A 20,511-nucleotide genomic window follows, 5' to 3' on the forward strand; every position below is an offset into this window, starting at 1 on the left:
ATAGACCTCTACAGAAATATGTCCCCTACTGACACTGTTATACAAGTCATTTGTTTTTCCAATGTAATTCCAGCTATTGAAATTGATTGTATTGATTGTCTGGTCATTTGCAGATGGGTGTTATTAGATGGCAGCTGTTTATTTGGTTTTACATTTACAGCAATACACGCAAGAGTGGAGTAGACTTGGGTAGGTACAGGTAATCGAATAGTGTATACTAGCTATTCTCTTTATTAATTGAAGTGTCTTTAAATCAAAAGCTCATCATTACAGAGGTGACAGTAATGCCATAGACTGCATGCTTGTATCATTGTTGAGTGGCACAGTGGCAGGGTGGATAGACCCTATGCTGCAGATAGCTTCCTGTGGGCAGGGGAGCCCAGTATCAGGACAATGCACATGTTTGACGTACAGTATGGGCAAAATAGAAAATGTACTGTTGTTGTTTTTTCTTTTGTTTTGTGGCAGGGAACAGGTTAATTCCCTGCCGGAAATGCAGGACCCTGCTAAGAATTTAGCCAGTTCAGGCAATCTAATTGGGCAGCTTAGTTATTTTTTTGATCAATTAACTGCACTGGCCTTCTGCTGTTAAATGCGGACCTCTGCTTGGCAGCTCAGTGTGTGTTTTGGGTATGCAGAGCCCAGATCAGAGATGACAAAGTCTCTTCGTTTGGGGTTACATGTTGCGTTTTGTAGGGCATGCTTGCCGGCTTGTTTGTGAAATTTTATTTTTGTTTTTTATACTAAAAAAGAAGTACACTTGAAAATAAATTAAAGTCCACTAAGCATAACGCTGAACAATATAAACTTAAATCTTTTTTACCTCGCCCCAGCCTGCCTGACTTGCTACAGGCACTTTTAAATGTTTTACATAAAACCAAAAAAAACCCATTAATAAATCACTGATTAACAGGCTATGGGACTTTTGACTACGACCTTGCTGGAAGACTGTAAGCAATATTCTCAAGAACTGTGTTGGTTAAAACAAAGCAAAACAAAAAAAGCCAACAACAGTTTCATAAATACCATAACAGTATTTAAATGACCAAAACAGACTTTTAAAAATAGAATATAAAATATAGTCTATTTTGCGACACCGCATTAACCTTGATTTTTTTATTTTTATTTAAATAGTTGTGCAGTGAACTGGAATTTAAAGTTGTTGAAAAACTTAATCCACTTTCTAGCTTGTTATTGATGTAATTTTGTTTTTCAGCTGAATGGGAAAGGCTTTTGGTAAATGGACGAAGTATAGATTTATTGCGCAGTATATAAAAAAAAACATCAAGTGAAATCCCTACAGTTAAAAACAGAAAAGAAAATGAAATGTACTTTCTCTCCCTTACCTGCTCTCTGTTCATGGTTATCCACCAGGTCTTTAGACACATATCTTATCATTTTATGTTCTTTTGTTGCTTTTGTTTTCATGTCGGTAACACCCACGTTGGCCTGAATCTGTCCATTCAATGGACTTTTCAAATAACCTGTGCAAGTATTTCTGACATAGTGGTATTGGTTATTGCACGTGCAGATGCTTTTAAATAGTGCATCTCAGATGCAGTATATACAGGATATAGATAAAACAATAGAAATAGAAAGGAAACATTTTGTCAAAGTTAAAACCATTTCCATTTCTTTTTCAGATGAAGCATGAAGGTCTGGCTCTTTTAGATTTGGTAAGAAGCAAAGTAGAGTACCAAAAAGCAAAATGCTCTGCAGCAATGGCTATCTGCAGCCAGCACTTTAATGAACAGTGTTCCACGGGCTATCTGCACATGTGGATCATGCACTGAGTCAAATGAACATCAGTCATGCATCACCTGTTCAGTCTGGTTCTTGGACAAAGAGATCTATCGCGTGCTGGGGACCTTTTCTCTCTGAAAGATGCTGAGATAGAAGACAGCTTATCAGAAGCGTTGGAAGAAATTAAAACAATATCTTCCTCAGCAGTAAGTACTGGATTATTTTTACTGCATTTCATTAAAAAGATGTATTTTTTCCCCCAGGTAATTATTTATTAAACCAAATTATTAGAATTTTGATCACTTAAGTGCATGCAGTATATAATTAGTATATACATATATAATAAGGCACCTACTGCATAGCAGTTTTACCTATTGCAGGTTTTAATACATGCTTGATTAGCCACAGCGTACAGGTAACAAGCTCAGGTGTGTTTTAATAAACTCATCGTAAAACCAGAAGCATCAAAATGCTTTTCAATTGGAGTTGTATTTCCGTACCTGTAATAAAATATGAATAATTTCATTGGTTGTGAATCAGTCAGCATTAGCATGCATTTTTCAGGGTCCAAGTTCCTCATACTTCACACATAATATTAACAGTTCATTGTTCATTGTTTCTCGAAGTATCCAAGCTATTATTACTTCCATTCTGAGCCACCACATGTTCTGCCTTGTATTTGTCCACAAAATGGTGTCCTGTTGATAAAACCAAGGCTAAAAAAACCAAGGCTGCAGTTGTTTGGTGGGCATCTTCATCTGAATAATGCCCACTTACTGTACGAAGGAACAGAGCAGTGCTAAGTCATTAGGAATAATATTGTTATAATAAATATTCTCAGTGAAGTAAAGAGTGGAGTGACTGGAAACAGTCCCTCTTTGTAAAGAACTAACCTAAGTATAGTGAAACATAGTGAAAACAAGTATGGTAAAGAATATGAATGGTAAATACATCGCAGGGAAATCATGGAAAACCAAAAATGACCATTCAGATTTATCATGATAAGCGTAAACATATTGTATTATTTGAATCTCCAAGGATTACCTAACCAATGATAATGATCAGGCGGTGGTGGAGATCTGTATCACCCGCATCACTACAGCTATCCGGGAGACTCGCTCCATAGAGAAACATGGGCTGGCTCTGGTCTCACTGTGGGAATCGTGTCTGGAGTACAATCTGAAACCAGAAGGCAAGGATGAAGACACACCACACGCAAAAATCGCATCTGACCTCATGAGCTGCATCCTACAGGTAAGCAAGATACCTGGGTCTGCTCCAAGGTAAAGTCTGGTGCAGCGTTTCTGGATTGGATCAAGCTATTTCAATACCATGAATACATGATCCCTCCAGGACAGACTGCAGACTTGTTGTTTGGGTAAAGCTCACGTTAGAGACAAAAGACCACACATGTCAACCAAATGAGGCTAAATGCTTTACTGTTCTATATTACGTTTTATTATAGAGTAAAATGGTACAGTAACCGCTAATGAACTGCAGGGCTTTGGTAAATGAGAAGTTGTGAAAGTTGGCTGCCACAGCTAAGAGCCCGTTTGTGTTGGTTTTAGCTGTTATTTTCCTCTACCAATCATCCAGCATCATGTCTGTGTTAGGAAGTGCTGGGATTTGAACTCCCAAAGCTCTGATACAGAGGGTAGACAGGCAGACAGCAGAATATTATCTTGAGAGCTTAGTTGGATGGCTCATTTCTAAGCTATTTAAGATTCCTTTGATCTGAGATGAGGATTGTTAGTGAAATGGAATTTTCTTTATTTTTTATTAGATTTTAGATTTTGTTGACCTCTGAATAGTGTGCCTTCCAGGTATTCCTGTGAGGAGCATAGCTTGTAGCACCTCCTGCAGGAAGAAACAGGAATAGCTGTGAGTTTTTCTATCTGTCAACATTAACTTATTTTTTTCATGCCACTGGGAGAAATGCCAAAGCAAGAAAAACAACTTCTAAATGTTTTTGTCAATGACCCTTTGAGGGCGCTACACTCTTTTCTATTTCCCAGTAGGTTTACCCCATTCCTATAGAGTGTGTCATGTCACATATGTAGTTAATGATGGGAGTGTTTCACTGATCTACAGTACATGGTGTGTTGTTGTTTTGTAATCACATTAGTTTCAGGGCATCATGCATTTAGAAAAAGAACATGTTTTAGGAAATTATGACAAATTCTCTTCTTAGTTCCTTTTATTTTTTTATAATCTGAAACAAAAACACATTGGAAATGTGAAAAAAACATTAAGTTATCAAAAGTGCCTCGCCATTTAAAGTAGAGATATCAAAAACACAAGCCAAGTTTCACAAAACCATTGGGGCAACCTTGCCTAGCACAAAGCAAATAGGCACCCCAATTGTTTCTACTAACTTGGCTTGTGTTTTTCATGCATTTGATGTGCTTTTATTGTGCCTGAAAAACACAAGCCAAGTTACAAAATCACCCACCGCTTTGGCAGTTGTGCTGCTTTCATAAACGTAATGAGTTCCATGAGCATACAAAACAATTTCCCTATTGTATTATGCAGAAATGTAAATTTCAAGACGAGGACAGAATCTTGGCATTGCACATATATATATATATATATATATATATATATATATATATATATATATATATATATATATATAATAATTATATTTAACTATATATTACATGAGTAAATGACCACAAATTAAAGTAGGAATATTTTGAATTATAGAAGATATTGGTTGCACTTTTCCTTATCTAGCATTTTAATCTTATTCCCTATTGCTACTAAAAATTACAACTGTCAAAGTATGACACTTTCCTTACAGTAGCAGACTTGTTAAAGTGCCTCCCTTATACAGAAAGTACTGTAAGAGTCACATAACACATTTTAAAGCTGCAATTATAGCTGTATAACCTACACCTGGGTTGTATTCATCTAAACAAACATTTGCAAACATTCCCAGCTAACCTTTCCCTGATGTCAAAATATCTGATGCTATTGTAGTATGTTTTTAAAACACAGAAGAATGACATATAATGTTTACAGTATTGTACGCGTAGCCTGATGTCTGTATTGAGGTTTATTGACCCTCAAGTTAAATTCTGGTTTCAAGGCCAGAGTTTATTTTGGGTTAACAAGGATTGATATCGGGTGAAACAACTGTCAATAACTGCTCATTAGCTTGCCAAGAATACAGATGCACACAGTACTGCACTTGTTCTGTAAAGTGGTGGAAGAAATTAAAAGTATAATTTGAATTATTGTTTAACCAAGTGCAGTCAATACAATGCAGTCACTGTTAAGGCTATTAAGTGCATATCTGTGTTGTTTTTGAAGATATCCCTTAGCAAAAACTGTGACAGATTCTTCCCCTCTGGTTTCCTGAAAGACAGATTGAACAGGACATATGGTATTTTTGCTCTGGGCTGTAGTAAAAGATAATCAAAGAAAGAGCACGTTTTGACCTCTGGAGTATTACAGTGTTTGTTTGCAGGGTGACGGGTTTCTAATGTTTTCTATATTTCACAGTTTGCTCTTGTCACTCTTGGGGGGGGGTGTATTTAGACACCTATCTGTGTCTAATTTATAAGGGCTAAAGCCATGTGGCTTTACGGTAAAGTTGAAGTTTCAGTGGCTTGTTTTCTCTCTCTCTTCTGTTTTAACAGAATTACAACAAGCCTCCAGTCATGGCTCTAGCGGTGCCGGTGGCGGTGAAATTTCTGTGGCATGGAAACATGGAGCTGTGCAGGAACATGTCCAGCTATCTCTCTCTGGCTGCCATTGCGAAGGCAGACTTACTGGCAGACCACACAGAAGCCATCACCAAGAGCATTCTCCAAGGTATGAGTGTAACTGAACAAGGTTATTGTGTTTGACAAATTAGGATGCTAGGGGGTGAAGGGATAATGAAAGAGACACACTTGAGATGAGAAAAGCAAACGCAGGAATCCTGTATGTGAAGTTGTTACACTCGGATACAGAAAAGGGGAGCGTCTGACTGAAGCAAGGCATTGTTGCACAACAATCACGATACTTGCTTATGTTATTGTATTGAAGATGTGGTCGAAATGCTTGCTCTTACCTTACCACAAACCACTCACAAGATTATAAATAATGGATACAGCAAATAAGGAAACAGAGGGAAAAGAACATCACTGCAATAACATTGTCGCCTTCCATGAGTAATTCACCTTTTATAAGCATTATTATTATTATTATTGTTTGTTTATTTAGCAGATGCCTTTATCCAAGGCGACTTACAGAGACTAGGGTGTGTGAACTATGCATCAGCTGCGAGTCACTTACAACTACATCTCACCCGAAACACGGAGCACAAGGAGGTGAAGTGACTTGCTCAGGGTCACACAATGAGTCAGTGGCTGAGGTGGGATTTGAACCGGGGACCATAACAGGCTGATTTAAACAGTGTTTGAGTTTCAGTAGCTCTACTTTATTCAGGCTTTGTTAAGGCCTTGTTTTACATCACCATAGAAACCTCCATTTAATTCCCTGTGCTGATATGTGACCTTCACGTCTGCTTTTTACCCCCCCTGTGGTCGATAAAGTTTTGTTTGGCAAATGTCACACATTTTTGTAAGATGTCTATTTTGGCATTAAACTTCATGAAAGACCTCTTTTTTTTATTCAAGGACTCACGTGTAATGTACGACAGTTGGAAAGCTTAACTTGAGCTGAAGTTTTATTATCCTTTACTTAATTTATCAAATGTTTGAGGACAAGAGACCAAGGGGTATATTTTAATAACCTATTTTAATAATCTAAATACTGCCGCTAAATACTTTAGCACAATATTAATCCAGGTTGGTTTTCCACCATGCGTGATTATGGACCCACTTTCAACTACATACACTAAAAATACAGTGAAATGAGGTTCACTGTATAGAGTCAGGTAATAATAGCTCTTGTTTTTATTATTATTTATTTCTTAGCAGACACCCTTATCCAGGGCAATTTACAATTGTTACAAGATATCACATTATTTTTTGTTTTTTTACATACAATTACATTTTTTTTATACACATTATTTTTACATACAATTACCCATTTATACAGTTGGGTTTTTACTAGAGCAATCTAGGTAAAGTACCTTGCTCAAGGGTACAGCAGCAGTGTCCACCACCGGGGATTGAACCTACGACCCTCCGGTCAAGAGTCCAGAGCCCTAACCAGTTCTCCACTCTGCTGCCCTCTTGTGGTGTTGAATTCTGATATTAGAAAGTTTGTCATTCATAAAACAAAATCTCTCGCTATTATTCTACCAGAGAGAGAAGGCAGTAGGCTTCTGGTGTTGTGTTTCATGTGTGGTACTGACTTAATGATTTTAGGAGTCATAAGCAAAGGAACATGTACGGATCCATAATCAGGATCAAAACATTTACATGAAGTCCTAAACAATTCACAGAGATCATTTTTAAAACATTTAAATGAGAGACTATCAAATTTACTCCTTATATCATGGTTAAAAGAGTTTTTGGGAGCCGATAGGTAAAGGACATTTTACCCAAACATGTGCCAACCCTTGTAACGACCAGGTTGGCAGATTCACAGGAACGCAGATTATAGTTGGTATCATACCTATTAACCAAAGCAGTTAAATAACCAGGCACCAATCCTTTAAGAAACTTAAACACAAAACAGTACCAATGATAAAGCCTTCGGTCTGTAAGTGAAAGCCGGTCTAATTTTACATACATGTGGCAATGATGAGTCAAGGTGGGACATTCTAATACAAATCAGTCTAATTTATCAGAACCAATAAACAATGACCCGTTGCCCCTAGCAGGAAATATACTGAAAAACAAGCAGCGTGGAGAGCACTGATGAGGTCACAGGCGATGTTAGCGAACCAATTAGAAATGTCAGAAGTTTTCCTTTCTTGCTGTGCTGACAGGAACTAATACATCCTAGTTGCAAAACTATTACTGCAAGCATATCAAAACACACAGCTTTTACACACACTCCTTAGTGGTGTGCTTATTATTCCTGATGTTTGTGCAGCTGCTTTTCAAAGAAACAGCCTGGGGGGGGGGGGGGGGGGGGGGGGTTGTGGGGGGTGCGAGTGAGCTTGTCTCAGCCTGAGTGCTGTGCTGTCTTAGAACATCACAAAGATTGTCATCCTATTCATTTCAGTGAGAGATCTGACATCACAGCCATGCATGCACCTAACTGCAGATACTTACTAATTAGTTTTGACTGCTGTTTTGATTGAGTGTTAGAAGTCATGGGTGCTCTCAGGGGGTCTTTGCTGTAACCGATTTGATGATGAAAGACTTGGTGATATGGTGGTAGCCCTGGACCATTTTGGAGTGTGATCGTCTTTGATTTTACCTATTATTTTGTGGCTCCACATGCTACCTTGCTTTCCTCTGCATTAAATATTATACTTTATAAGAGCAGCCTAAAGTGACCATATGAATTCATAATCATCTGTATATTTCTATATGTGTAGTTTCTGTATAGATTAAGAAAGTTGCCACACCAACATACTGTAAATAAGCGTTTGGAGGAAATTAGTAGATAACAGCTTAGCACACCCTTTTTAAAAGCAGTGCGATTGTGGCTTCAGTTAATTTCTAACTTGCCTTGAGGTACGAATCACTTTTTGGTGACTTCGGGTAATAAAGTTAAAAAGCCCAGGTGTTTTGAATTACTTTATTTTTATTTATGGGACACAAATATAAAATACATTCACTTTCATATCATAATGTTGGCTAAACAGAATTTACAATATAACACATGTACTCTACATATTAACTGAAAGATGTTTTTAACTTTTAAACATTTTATTTGTATTTTTATAATACATCTGAAAACAATCTAAAATAACACGTTCCAGCTTAAAAAAAACAAAACAAAAAATAGAATTTAAAACAATAATCTTGAGCATTTAGCAACTTGCACGATAAAGCTCTCTCCAGTCAGATTGGCAGAGCAGAATCAGAGAGACACATTTGCAGTTCAGCAATGAGGGGTTTTAATACCCAGCTCCCTCTTGAAATGTAAACAAAACTTGAACATTTCTGTTAGATATGATTTAGGAATTAATAATTATACAATACCAATGAATAACTTTTTTGTAGACAGAAAAAGCTTCGCTTTTTAATAAAATTAGGCAAACAGCGACATGCCGTAGACCTGTTACTGAGTTTAGGTGTTAGATGACATAATTTGGCACCTGAACAGCTGGCATTTTCTGTGTTCGGAAACTAAGTGGAACTGCACTTTTTAAATGGATATTATATAAACTTCCTTTAAAAAATAACTTGGTGTGTGTATTAAGTGTCAGTTATCTTAACTAGTGTATTCTTCTTGTTTTTTAGATTCATTTTATACCATTTTCTATTTCAGTGACCCCATCCTTGTAACTTTTTAGATATCAGCAGTTTAATCCAGTCCTATAGTCTCAATAACTAAGTAGTTTGCATGAAATACCACAATCTTTTTATGTGGTATTTCTTAGAGATGTGTATCTTAGTATATCCACTAGAGAAAGTGTTGCAGGGGGACAGGTTAATGGTTACACTCTGGTATGCCAGCTGTACTTACAGCTTTGACATGATTCTGACAGCTATTGAGGCTGGAAGGGTGCTTTCAACTTTTGAGTTTTAAAGAGTCACCAGGAATGGACATCTGAAACATGAAATTATACTTAAAGAATTGCACAAGAAGAATATGTAATGCTGATATTTCAGATCCATTCCAAGTCCTATCATTTGGTTATTTTTCAGTCAATAAATGACAACATATTCAGAAAGTGTTTAGCACTGACACACACATGTATTATGAATACAGCGCATAGGGTGCTCTATGCTGTCTATAGATACATATTAGTGAATATACTGAGCACCGCCATGTGGTAGAATTTCTGTAACACCCCAACCAACCACATTTCCCCTAGTACTACACGAACCCTCCCCTTTAGCTAAGTGAGCTATCTGCTCTCCATCCAGAACTTTGTCCCAGATATTGAATCCAGTCAGCTTCCCGGAGAATGCCAGCTTTTCATCAAAACCTCCCACACAGCAGCCGTTTTTCTCTTGGCCTAGCTGTAAGATCCCTCCGTCTGGGATTGGGTGGCCTTCTGCCACTCCTGTGGAGGTAGCTGCAAGCTCTCCGTTTACCCAAAGAGAAGCATTGCCTTCGTTTGAGCTCCAAGTGCCGCAGAAGTGGACCCACTCTCCGACGGTGGCTGCGTTTGCTGCAACAGTTGAGTACGTGTCACCTCCCACAGAGAGGACTGCTGATTGCTGACTGAGACTGAGTTGAATTTCATAAGGGTTTCTCTTGGTCCCGTAAGAGAAAAGAACCGTTTTGTTCAGAGCATCTGTGACCTTGGACCAGATGCATGCTGTGAACGAATCAAGTGTCATGGATGCAGCAGGGTTGACACTGGCAAAAATCTTCCTGGAGCGCATTGGAAATAACAGAGCCACTTCGCACCCTGCAAAAGTAAAAATGAAAGTTAATGAGATCAATTTTGTATTAATTTATTAATAAAAGGTTTGGTGCCATTTTTTCCTCCTCTTTCTTAAGAGGATTGGAAGTACATATTCTAGTTTTCTAAACGCTCTCTAACATTTGAAACACTGTTAAAAATGTATTTAGAAAGGCTTAATGTTTATTTTAATAGAACCCATCTTTTCTAAAATGATCAATAATTATAGATAATAATATATAGTGCTTTTGTGTCTAGCTGTGTTCAACTTCTTTTTTGGTGGGCTTGGAAAATGTGTGATGATGTCACCCCCATCTGGCCAGCCAGTGAAAGGCGATGAAAAAAGGTTAATATATTTCTATCTGTCTGGTATGATTTCCAGATTATTTAAAAAAAAAAAAAAAACTGTGTTACTGCAGAATATAAGAAAATGGGTCAGTATACAAAATGTAAATAAAGCCTGTAGGCCTGTAGGCATTACTCCATATGACTACTGTCCGTTACTATAGAAACCAGATGTGGTATTGATTTTCACATGTTATTAATATCCTTGACTCAGGGTGTGTCTTCTGTCAGGTTTTTAACAGCTTGAATCATATAATAAGTACCAAAATAGTAAACTGCTTTGAATGCCCATTTGAGGCAAAGTGGTTGTTCATTTCCCATTAAAAAGGGAATCCAAAATCCAATAAAATAAATGAGCTGGTCCTGGAAAGTGACCTGTTTTATTTCATTTGATACTGCTTGTTAACAAAGAGACCTGCTTGCCTTGTCCAATGGGAATCATAGGACTATGTTTGGCTCCGTTCCAGCCGTGGTGTGGCATACGTCACGGTTGTTTTATAGATCTGTTTGCCCGCGGCAACAATGAGAGTTAGACCGAGATATTGAATCAGTTGGACCTTTAACAAGCATCAGAAATTGTATCATATAGCTCACCACCAGTTAAGTACTGGCTCAATGTGGAGTATCATTGGATTCATTCCAAAAACACAAGGAAAATTGCACATTGGCCTTAAAGAAAACGTTATGTGTAGCACTTAGCTAGGCCTGGTTCTTGTTACTGTATTATAGGGGTGGAGATACCATGCTGGATTAGTGTCTTTGTTTTGTGATTAACAGTGTGGATTATTAATTATAGAGCTTCAACACTAAAGAATTAGATTGCAGGTTCAGTCACTCAAAACATTAATTTCTCCAGATATGATTCAGAGTGGTAAGCATAATTTACTGGGCTAGAGTTTAAAGTTTCTGGCTTCCTAGCTGATTATTTGTATAGTTGAAAAGTCATTTATGCTTTATATCTCTCATGACTGGTACTGTAAGATGTACCTGTATTCAGTGAGATTTTCAGAAACTAATGTAATGTTAAAACAATTTCGGCCCTTATCTCTTGGACTTATCAACAATACATTTGAAGTGCACAAATGAGTTGTTTAGCTATACAATGACAACCTGTTATTTTTTTATATTTGTACGTAAAAAAAAAAAAGTTTGCTCTAATGAGAATAATTGTAATGCAAAAAAAAGCTTTTGAAAAACTTAACAACATTTTTAAAAATCCACTAATTTGTAGAGCAGCGGTTAATTATTATTATTATTTATTTCTTAGCAGACACCCTAATCCAGAGTGACTTACAATTGTTACAAGATATCACATTAGTTTTACATGCAATTACATTATTTTAATATAAAATACAATTGAGAGTGCTTACACCATTCCCCCATCATGTGCTGTATATGTGAGCAGACAGGGTGTAAACTTACCTGAAGGCAGGAAGTGCTGAGCAACCCATTTCTGGGAGAGCTGTAGTTCAGCTCTGGTTTTCTGAAGATCGTAAGCCATGGAATCCATAACCTTTTCTAACCCTGTATAGACAGAGACATCCTGCTGCTTGAGCTCTGAATGCAGACTCTTTGCTTCCGCTCCATTCTGCCAGGCGCTCTCAATTTTGCTGAGTCTGTACGCTGTGTCCTGGCTGGCCACAAGCAGCTGTTCCAGGACCTTGTAATGCTGGGATTGATGCACGGTGTTGGTATCCCCAATCCTCTCTGCGATTTGCATTAACTTGCCTTCCAGTTGCGAGGTTATACGTGTGCTGGCACTGTCAATGGCATTAGTGCAAGTTCCAGCAAAATTAGCCACAAACTGATGCATTTCATCACGAATGCTCTGGAGCTCCACCTTAATGATCTCGTCCACATATTGGAGGAGAATGTTTTCTCTCATTTGTGAGTTCTCCAGCATAGAAAAAAGTTTGTCCCATTTTGTGAGTTCTGTGGACTTGCAGGGAGTCGGGGTAGCTGATGGATTGAATGAAAAAAAAAATGAATAAGATTTCAACAATAATTCACAGTATTAAGCAACATCAGTCCTGCAGTGGTGGGACTGGGTAATTGGCAAACTTACCTGCCCCTTGATGCTGTGTAATGATTTAGACATTTCTTTCCAAGTTTTGAAGGGGCATACATGCATAAGTGGAATCTAAAAAAAAGTGGAATCTGACTTTTTTTAAAATCCTTTTTAGTACCCTTGCCAGGTAAACTAAATACAATTTAAGTTTGTACTTAAGATATGTAATAAGAGAACGTACAGCAATTAAGTTTTGCTAGCTTGTGTAAAACAATTTGTTAATAGATGTTCAAAGAAATGGTTTTAACCTTTCTTACCTTCTTCGGGGTCGGAGATTTCATTGGAAGACAGATTTTCAAAATGAACCTGAAGATGTCCGTCATCATATTGTCCCAACACCACGGAGGACAAACACAGAAAAACTCCGAACAATACCTTCAGCATTGTCATGTCTGGGTTGTTCAGCGACACGTAGCTCAGTATGTAGGGATCTGCAGTTAATGCTGAGCAACCTCTTGGCTTGCTTCCTTGGTGTATTTTAACCACCAGCTAAACAGAGACTGTGAGAGCATCAGTCTGCACGCTCTATATAAACACCATATGAGTGAATGAGTGAGTAATGCTTCGTTGGAGGTAGTACCGTGTTGCAGTCAAATACCGTAAAAGTGCCTCTGCTGTTGTGAAAGGGGGCTGAGTTTACCAATCTGATCCTTGGAGGTTTTTGGGATGTGTGGGTGTATATAGAGGGACAGAGGGGGCTTCAAAGGGGGTAATTTGAACTGCAATGCAACCATAATCACTTCCTCATGAGATTACTTTTTTTTATTGTAACATGAATTGTTAGCAATGTAAAATGAATAAGGAACGAATACAATAAGTTCAGTGTTCAATACATATACAGTATATATATGTATATTTTTAACAACTGTAAAGCTAGCTAGAGACTTGCCCAGACCACAGTACCACTTTGGGGAAAAGTGAACAAAACGATCATTCAAACAGGATGCTATAATCATCTATTTTTCATTTCAAATATTGTACAGGTATATATGCCTGGTGGCATCTAATAAATCATTCAAAGGACTCAATGTTTTTGACCTTCATTGGACCTGATCTTAATGTTTATGAACTAGCAAGAAGTAACTTGGGATTAGGCAGGTACATTTATTAGGTTTAGTTTCATAAAATGTACGTTGCCAAAAAAATGGAGGCAAGCTTTGAACCGGTGTAGAAAAAAATGGAGCCTTATTTTTTGTAAAAATAAGTAGTCAAAAGATATTTACTCATAAGTACTATCTAGTCCACCGCATACAATATAGACATCTCATTTGCAGGTGTTTTATTTTATTTCTTGCTGTTTTTGTTGGTGTTATGCTGAACATTTTCCACAGCTACTAATAGTGTTCAGTTTATTTAGTCTTTATACAAAAGAAACCTTCAATTGAAAGACGGAAGAATTGCTTCCAGATGCCAAATTATTGTCAAAAAAATTCTGTTCCATGTGGAAGCACCAGGGGACAAAATGTCTTTTACTGAACCATGTGTTGGTCAACATATGCCATGTTTCTTACATTGGATGTGGACTGATTTTTCAGTATTAAAATAAAAACAAAAAAACTGTGAGGCACTCTTAAGAAGCAGTTAATCAATTACTACTACAAGCACCACAACAAATTGGCAGATAATAAATTTGAAATTAACACAGTAAACATGTGGTTTTGCTGTTGGAATGAAATCCATGGACAATGCTCTCCTAGGAATTAATCTTAATCGAAACTAAATGGTGAAAATTGGTTCTGTGTATTGGCTATAATCGCAGCGTTTTAGGTTTTTAATTTTTTTTTTCTGTCTGTTGACTGAATCATTCCTTGCTTGGTTCACACAGGTAACTATATGCTCCTGCGGGTTCTGCCCTCAGTGTATGAGAAACAGCCACAGTCCATAAACGCTTGCGTTCCCGAGCTGGTGGAACTGATGTCCCAGCTGGATCAGCCTGAACAACAACACCTTCTCAGACTGTTACAAATGGTTGCCAAGCAACACCCTCAGGTAACTACCCCTGGAAAACCTGGTTTTTACATAGTAGTTACTTCGTAAAAATGTGTGTACTACACATCATTACGTTGTTATTATGCATAGTTACAATGTACTTGATGTGTAAATCGTTTTGCATGATATATGTAAGTACATAATTGTATCAGAAAAAGGGTTCGGGTTCGGGTTCGGGTTCGGGTTCGGGTTCGGGTTAGGGTTAGGGTTAGGGTTAGGGTTAGGGTTAGGCCTGGGACATAGTGCCCATATCAGATGTTGAGTTCTCAGGGTCCTTTGCTCAACTCAAAGTGAAATTAGATAATACCAATATCTAACTAACTGAGTAACTGAGTAACTGAATAACTTTTTTGTCTGCAAAGTCCTGAATAAGTGTCATGTATTTTTCTTCTTGCTGCACATTCCTGAATTAGAAGTTTTTTGGGTTTTTTTTAAATTAAGTGTATTTGCATTTTATAACAAAACTGATCAGTTTGTTTTAGTAGTACTGTAGTTCTTCATTCATTTTAAGCTACATACTAAAAAATGTAATTCAAATATTTTTGTATAATGTGTACCATCATTCAGTTCAGTTGCTCCAATATTGTTATTTTAAAGAATAATTGTCTCTGTGGTATAGTATGGAATTTCAGTGAATGGCCAACATTTTGCATGTTTCTTTTTTTCTGTAGGCATCACAGCCGATGGCCAAAGAAAACATATAATCCAAGCAAGCTCAATAAATTATTAAATTGACCACTGAACCTATATACAGTACATCTTATATTCACATAGCTCATGAAAAACATATTACATCTGGATGGCAAACAGCTTGTTGTAATGCTGTAATATAAATATCTATAGTCTAATGTACAATCTGAATACAATGTACAGTCTGTTGAAGTTTAATTTGACCAGATCCAGTTACATGTCTGCCTTCATTTAAACTATTTTAATATACAGGTACATAGCGACTCTGCAAAACACCATTTATATATCATCAGAGCCTTCTGCAACTCACATAACTGAAGACTTTTAAAATTACTACTGCAGTAATTCCAGAAGCACAGGAGAGGTGGGCGGCTTCACTGCAGCCAATGAAAAGCCAATGTTAGATGCTCTGTGCCATTAACTCTTGAGCTCCAATGAAAGGAGAGAGTTCAAGATACGCTAGGGGGTACAGTACAAGTTTATGATTAGGCAACAGGTTTTTAATACGAAATGTATTTTAATTCAATAAAAATAAATTTGTTTGCTTGTGTATAAATAAATATATGTATTTTTTTTACTTTTAGGTGTTGAACAAGTCTGTTTCTTCGTTAATAAGTTACCTTCACGATCCCAACCAGAATGACTCTGTCCTTAACATCCTGGTGGAAGTGTCTCTCTCCCAACCGGCAGCTGTCGCCTCTTTTCTTCCGAATCTGAAGGCAGTTGGAGAGGATTTACCCAACCTGCTTGGGCAGATAGCAAAGATCTATGGTGCTGTGGGACACTTCGATGAGGTGGGTGTCAACCTTTTTAATTCAATGTTTGCGCAGAAAGTGCATGCTCAACGTCTTTTTAATGGATCTTGACTAATTAACTGATTCATGTATGTTCGCTAATGCAGAATTCCTTGATTTAATTCATCAGAGCTTGACAATTATAACAGCTTCATGTATCTGTAAGTCTCTGTGATTATTAGTTTGTTGTTCATGTTAGATGTTTCTGTAGCATCAGCTTTTTGCTCCAGCTCAATAGAGGTCAATACCTTTTTGTGTAACTTGATTTCAAAACGTCTTTGAAAATGCCCTCACAAAATGCGTTTCTGGTGTATTGGTACAGTTTTATCCCATAACAAGATTATCCATCATGAAAAACAAGTTGTTTTTACCGATGCTTGTTTCCCCTGGTAGTTGGCTAGCTGTTTAGATAGTTGATAGAATTGCCGGCACTGATTCTGCTAGTTGTGTTCAGTTGGTTCATCAGGACCTGAAACAGTATCTGTGCTGTGATTAGCACAGGGACTTTGCTGGGGCAACTTGGTCTCAAGCCATAAAAAGTCCCCACACAGCCAAGCTTTAAGTAACATGGTTTTGAACAGCACACATTTATCAGCTGTAAACCCCACGCAGTGTTCATTCGCGTGTCCTGTTCATCTTGTTTTATATTGTTTATTTATTCTATTTGTCTTGGATTCATTTCTTTTCACAGCTACTGGAGAACACAAAGATTTCAAAATCAGGAAAACAAAACAAAACAAAACAAAACAAAAAAACATTAGATTAAGCTTGTTCCTTGTTGAAGAAATTCAGCATGTTTATTTTAACCAGATCAAATTACTGACATTCCTGTCTTCATTATTTTAATATAAAAAGGGAACATGAAAACAAGATTTAAGTATCATTAGAGCCCACTGCAGAAATGTATCTGAAGTAAGAATTGGGTCAAATTGAAGAGAAACTTGTTTGCTGTTTCCTAAAAAGAACGTTGCCTTATTTGAGCAGCTTTGACACTTTAACTCGTGTTGCACTGGCAGGCTTGGAATCCGAATGCTGCCTTTGTCAGTGTGTAAAAACAAACGATGGCATGAAGACGTTGAGTTGTTTGTTTTTTTGACAAATATTTGTTACATATAAGATACACATTAGCTTAAATTATTCCCTACATGAGGGCTTCCGAGTGGCGCATCCGGTAAAGGCGCTCCACATGGGGTGCAGGATGCACCCTACAGCCTGGACGTCGCCGTTTCGAGTCCAGGCTATTCCACTGCCGACCGTGGACAGGAGCTCCCAGGGTGCGGCGGGAGGGCTTAGGTCGGCCAGGGTGTCCTCAGCTCACCGCGCACCAGCGACCCCAGTAGTCTGGCTGGGCAGGCTTGCTTGTAAGCTGCCCAGAGCTGCATTGTCCTCCAAAGCTGTAGCTCTGAGGTGGCTGCATGGTGGGTCTGCAGTGTGAAAAGAAGCGGTCGGCTGATGGCACACGCTTCAGAAGACAGCGTGTGTTCGTCTTAGCCCCTCCCGAGTCAGCGCGGGGGTGGTAGTGGTGAGCTGAGCCTAAAAATAATTGGCTATTCTAAATTGGGAGAAAAATGATTAAAAAAAAAATAAATTGGCGACTACTAAATTAAAAAAAAAAAAATGATTCCCTCCAGCAATTGTAATTATGAAGCTGTACATGCAAGATCTGCTTTTATCTTGGTTGGGGAACTGCTTTGAAACGGATACAATCACTGAGGAAACATATGTTTGGTGTGAAGTCACTTCTGTAATTGAACTCAGGAATGTTTTATATTCCTGCAAATTAGCATGCCTACAGAACTATTTGTTAATCCAAATTTAAAGTTTTGTTTTTTTTTCTGGAAAGACAACTGTGACAAAAAGGAAAATGGAAGAACCAGGTCCTGTATAGTGAGGGATTGAATGCTGTATTCTGTTGCCAGTGCAATTAACAGTTTATATGAAACATGCATTACAAGAAAGACTGCAATGCAGCTGCCTACTTAGTTATTTCCATCATGGTGAAATAAAAACCCCATCCAGTTCCTTTAATCCAGTGACATACAAACTTCCCGTTCTTCTGCCAATTTCAATTTTCTTATGTCATCCCTCTCCCTATTTCCAGCAATCACGCGAGCAGAATTCCCAATATTTGGATCATCTGTCAGCTCAGTGTGCAGTAAGATCTGGAGATTTTGGCAAATGTTGGTGTTGACAAAGACAACCACACAGCTCTGAAAATCCATCCTGCATAACTCCATGTGCATGTTTCAGGTTGGCACAGCTCCAACATCATTCAGTGTTTGAAGAATTCTGCTGATTATGAAGCGATGTCTTTGAGCTGTCCCACTCCTAGCAGCTGTAGTCAGCCTGCAATCACTTCTGACTGCATCACGGACTGCTCTTTCTTCAAAACCCAGCTACTGTCAATCTTTTCTTCTACTCAGTTAGGGGTTGATTAACTAATAGATTCTTTTTTTATTTTTTTACATAATTAACAGAATCAGGCCATTTGCCAACAGAGTTTGCTTGGTGGATAATTAATCAGGAAGAAACCTAGTCTTTTTTCAATTTATTTGATTGGATCATGTGCAGTGTATGAAGCTGTGCTTATTAGTCTTATTACAATGGTAACATTATTGGAACTATTGCTAGAAAAAGGTTAATATCCTGACCCCTTTGTATATTTAATGGTTACATAAGAAACAGTATGCAGCAACCAGAAAAATAAATTAACTTGAGTTCACAACAGAGAATTTGACATGTTTAAATTATAATGAATTAAACTAGATCCCCTGCTGCTGGTGGAAAGCCCATTGAAGCCTGATGAACACTGGGGTCATTAATAGCTCCTTTGGCATAGGTTATTATTATTATTATTATTATTATTATTATTATTATTATTACCTGTGGGATGTTGAATATTTTGGTTACCTCCAGACTTGAGGATATAAATGGCGCAGCAATCACTTTACTCATTCATGGCATGATAAATGTTTTGTCTGCTAGGTATGCTTATAGATCCCTTTCAACTGAATAGCTTACTGATGTCTTGTCTTTCATACTGTACTAAACTGACAAAACTGCAACCTTTACTCACAATATCAAGTGCATTTAAACTCCTTCATCCCTCTGAAGACTGATTGAATCCATGAGTGAAGTATATTTTTCATTTCGAGCTCTACTGATTTTGACTACCATTCCATAACTCCGAAAGTGTGGAAGAACTATTTGGTTAAGGCTCATTACTTGTGACTGAATGTCAGAAAGGTGCACTTAAGTGTTTTCAGGTTATTATTCCATGTAACGCATGCTGTCTTTTACAAAACACAACATTGCATCATTTTGAATTTGCCAATTAAAAGCAGAGTGCTTGACCGAGAACTAATTCTATTTTCATCTTCATAGTTTCCAACGCCATTTTGGGAAGCAGTTGTGTGGTCATATTGTTACACCATGGCTGCATTTAAGACTTATTGAATTAAATTGTAGTGCTGGGACGAACATGGCTATTGCAGGTTTTGAATTATTATTATTATTATTTTTTACAAATTCAAATATTCTTTCATTTTTATTCATCCTGAAAAAAATAATAAAATAAATATTGAATCGCACTAAGCTACACTACCAAACAAGTGAGAGAAATATTACAGTAAAATGTGATTTCGGACATAACTAAATACAATCTGCAATCCCTAGAGGCAAGGATGATTTTTTTGGGGTGTACAAAGGCAATGTATATACTAGGATTGGAGGTGGTACATTTATGACAAACACCATATATAGTAATTTTTACTTTAGATTGCTGTGTACCTGCAAACACTTTGTTTTGTTGAATAAACGTGTCCATACATCAGAATCTGGTTGCTGTATCTCAATGTACCTTTGATTTTTAAAGCCAAACTAAATCTAAACAGAGAACCTGTGTAAATAAAACCAATACTGTTTCATCGAAAGTTATCAGCTTCCAAAGAGAGACAAAAGATCAGATAAACTGTATAACCGGATACTAAAATACCAACAAAAAAACTAATAATAAATATACATTCAACATGCCAAACTGCACATGCTTTAGCTGTATGCATTTAGAGCAGACAGTAATCAAATTAAAATAAAGGAAGTTATGTCATAGTGCCGCCCCTCTAGGTGTCCAGTATATCAGGTTATTACTGAGTTAAAGCTCATTAGGAGATCTGCTGCTTCGTAAAGCTCAGATGGATCAAAAGTCATGAAGCCAAGAATGAGTAGCAAACACTCTGGTGTCCAATAAATCATGCATTTCTCTGCGACATTTCCTGAAAACATTTATAAAAAGCTGTCATTATGTAATGCCACTTTTCATTAAGATTGCAACATAAGTAGTTTTAATTTCAGACTTCATTGTTAGGATAAAACTCTTGAGCAATTTCCTTTTGTTGTCTTGTGTTTTATAGACAAATATGATACTTATTCTTACAAAAACAACAGCAATA

General features: G+C 37.4%; 2 protein-coding genes across 6 annotated transcripts in view; one reads left to right on the forward strand and one right to left on the reverse strand.

The window, feature by feature from the left end:
- The window catches only part of veph1 (ventricular zone expressed PH domain-containing 1), a 54,081-nt gene that overhangs the window by 4,698 nt on the left and 28,872 nt on the right, over positions 1 to 20,511 (forward strand). For 4 of the 5 annotated variants that reach the window (XM_034027907.3, XM_034027906.3, XM_034027910.3 and 1 more), the window contains 5 exons: positions 1,644 to 1,949; positions 2,782 to 2,997; positions 5,388 to 5,562; positions 14,416 to 14,579; positions 15,854 to 16,063. In XM_034027907.3, the coding sequence (XP_033883798.3) occupies positions 1,812 to 1,949; positions 2,782 to 2,997; positions 5,388 to 5,562; positions 14,416 to 14,579; positions 15,854 to 16,063 (903 nt within the window). In that variant the 5' untranslated portion in view covers positions 1,644 to 1,811. The remainder of the gene's footprint in view (positions 1 to 1,643; positions 1,950 to 2,781; positions 2,998 to 5,387; positions 5,563 to 14,415; positions 14,580 to 15,853; positions 16,064 to 20,511) is intronic. The other variant, XM_034027909.3, reaches the window with a different exon arrangement.
- On the reverse strand, positions 8,381 to 13,229 carry LOC117416633 (pentraxin-related protein PTX3-like). The gene is made up of 3 exons (XM_034027911.3): positions 12,848 to 13,229; positions 11,945 to 12,481; positions 8,381 to 10,183 (listed from the first exon to the last, which is right to left on the reverse strand). Exons 1-3 carry the CDS (start codon positions 12,978 to 12,980, stop codon positions 9,570 to 9,572), a joined length of 1,284 nt encoding a protein of 427 aa, XP_033883802.2. The 5' UTR covers positions 12,981 to 13,229; the 3' UTR covers positions 8,381 to 9,569.

This window comes from Acipenser ruthenus, chromosome 12 (genome assembly GCF_902713425.1).
Source record: "Acipenser ruthenus chromosome 12, fAciRut3.2 maternal haplotype, whole genome shotgun sequence".
Taxonomy (NCBI): domain Eukaryota; kingdom Metazoa; phylum Chordata; class Actinopteri; order Acipenseriformes; family Acipenseridae; genus Acipenser; species Acipenser ruthenus.

Coding starts and splice junctions, on each gene's coding strand:
- LOC117416633 (XM_034027911.3), bottom strand. CDS start 12,980: ATGACAATGCTGAAGGTATTGTTCGGAGTTTTTCTGTGTTTGTCCTCC. Junction 12,482..12,847: donor AATCTCCGACCCCGAAGAAG/GTAAGAAAGGTT, acceptor TCAATCCATCAG/CTACCCCGACTCCCTGCAAG. Junction 10,184..11,944: donor TCAGCACTTCCTGCCTTCAG/GTAAGTTTACAC, acceptor TTACTTTTGCAG/GGTGCGAAGTGGCTCTGTTA.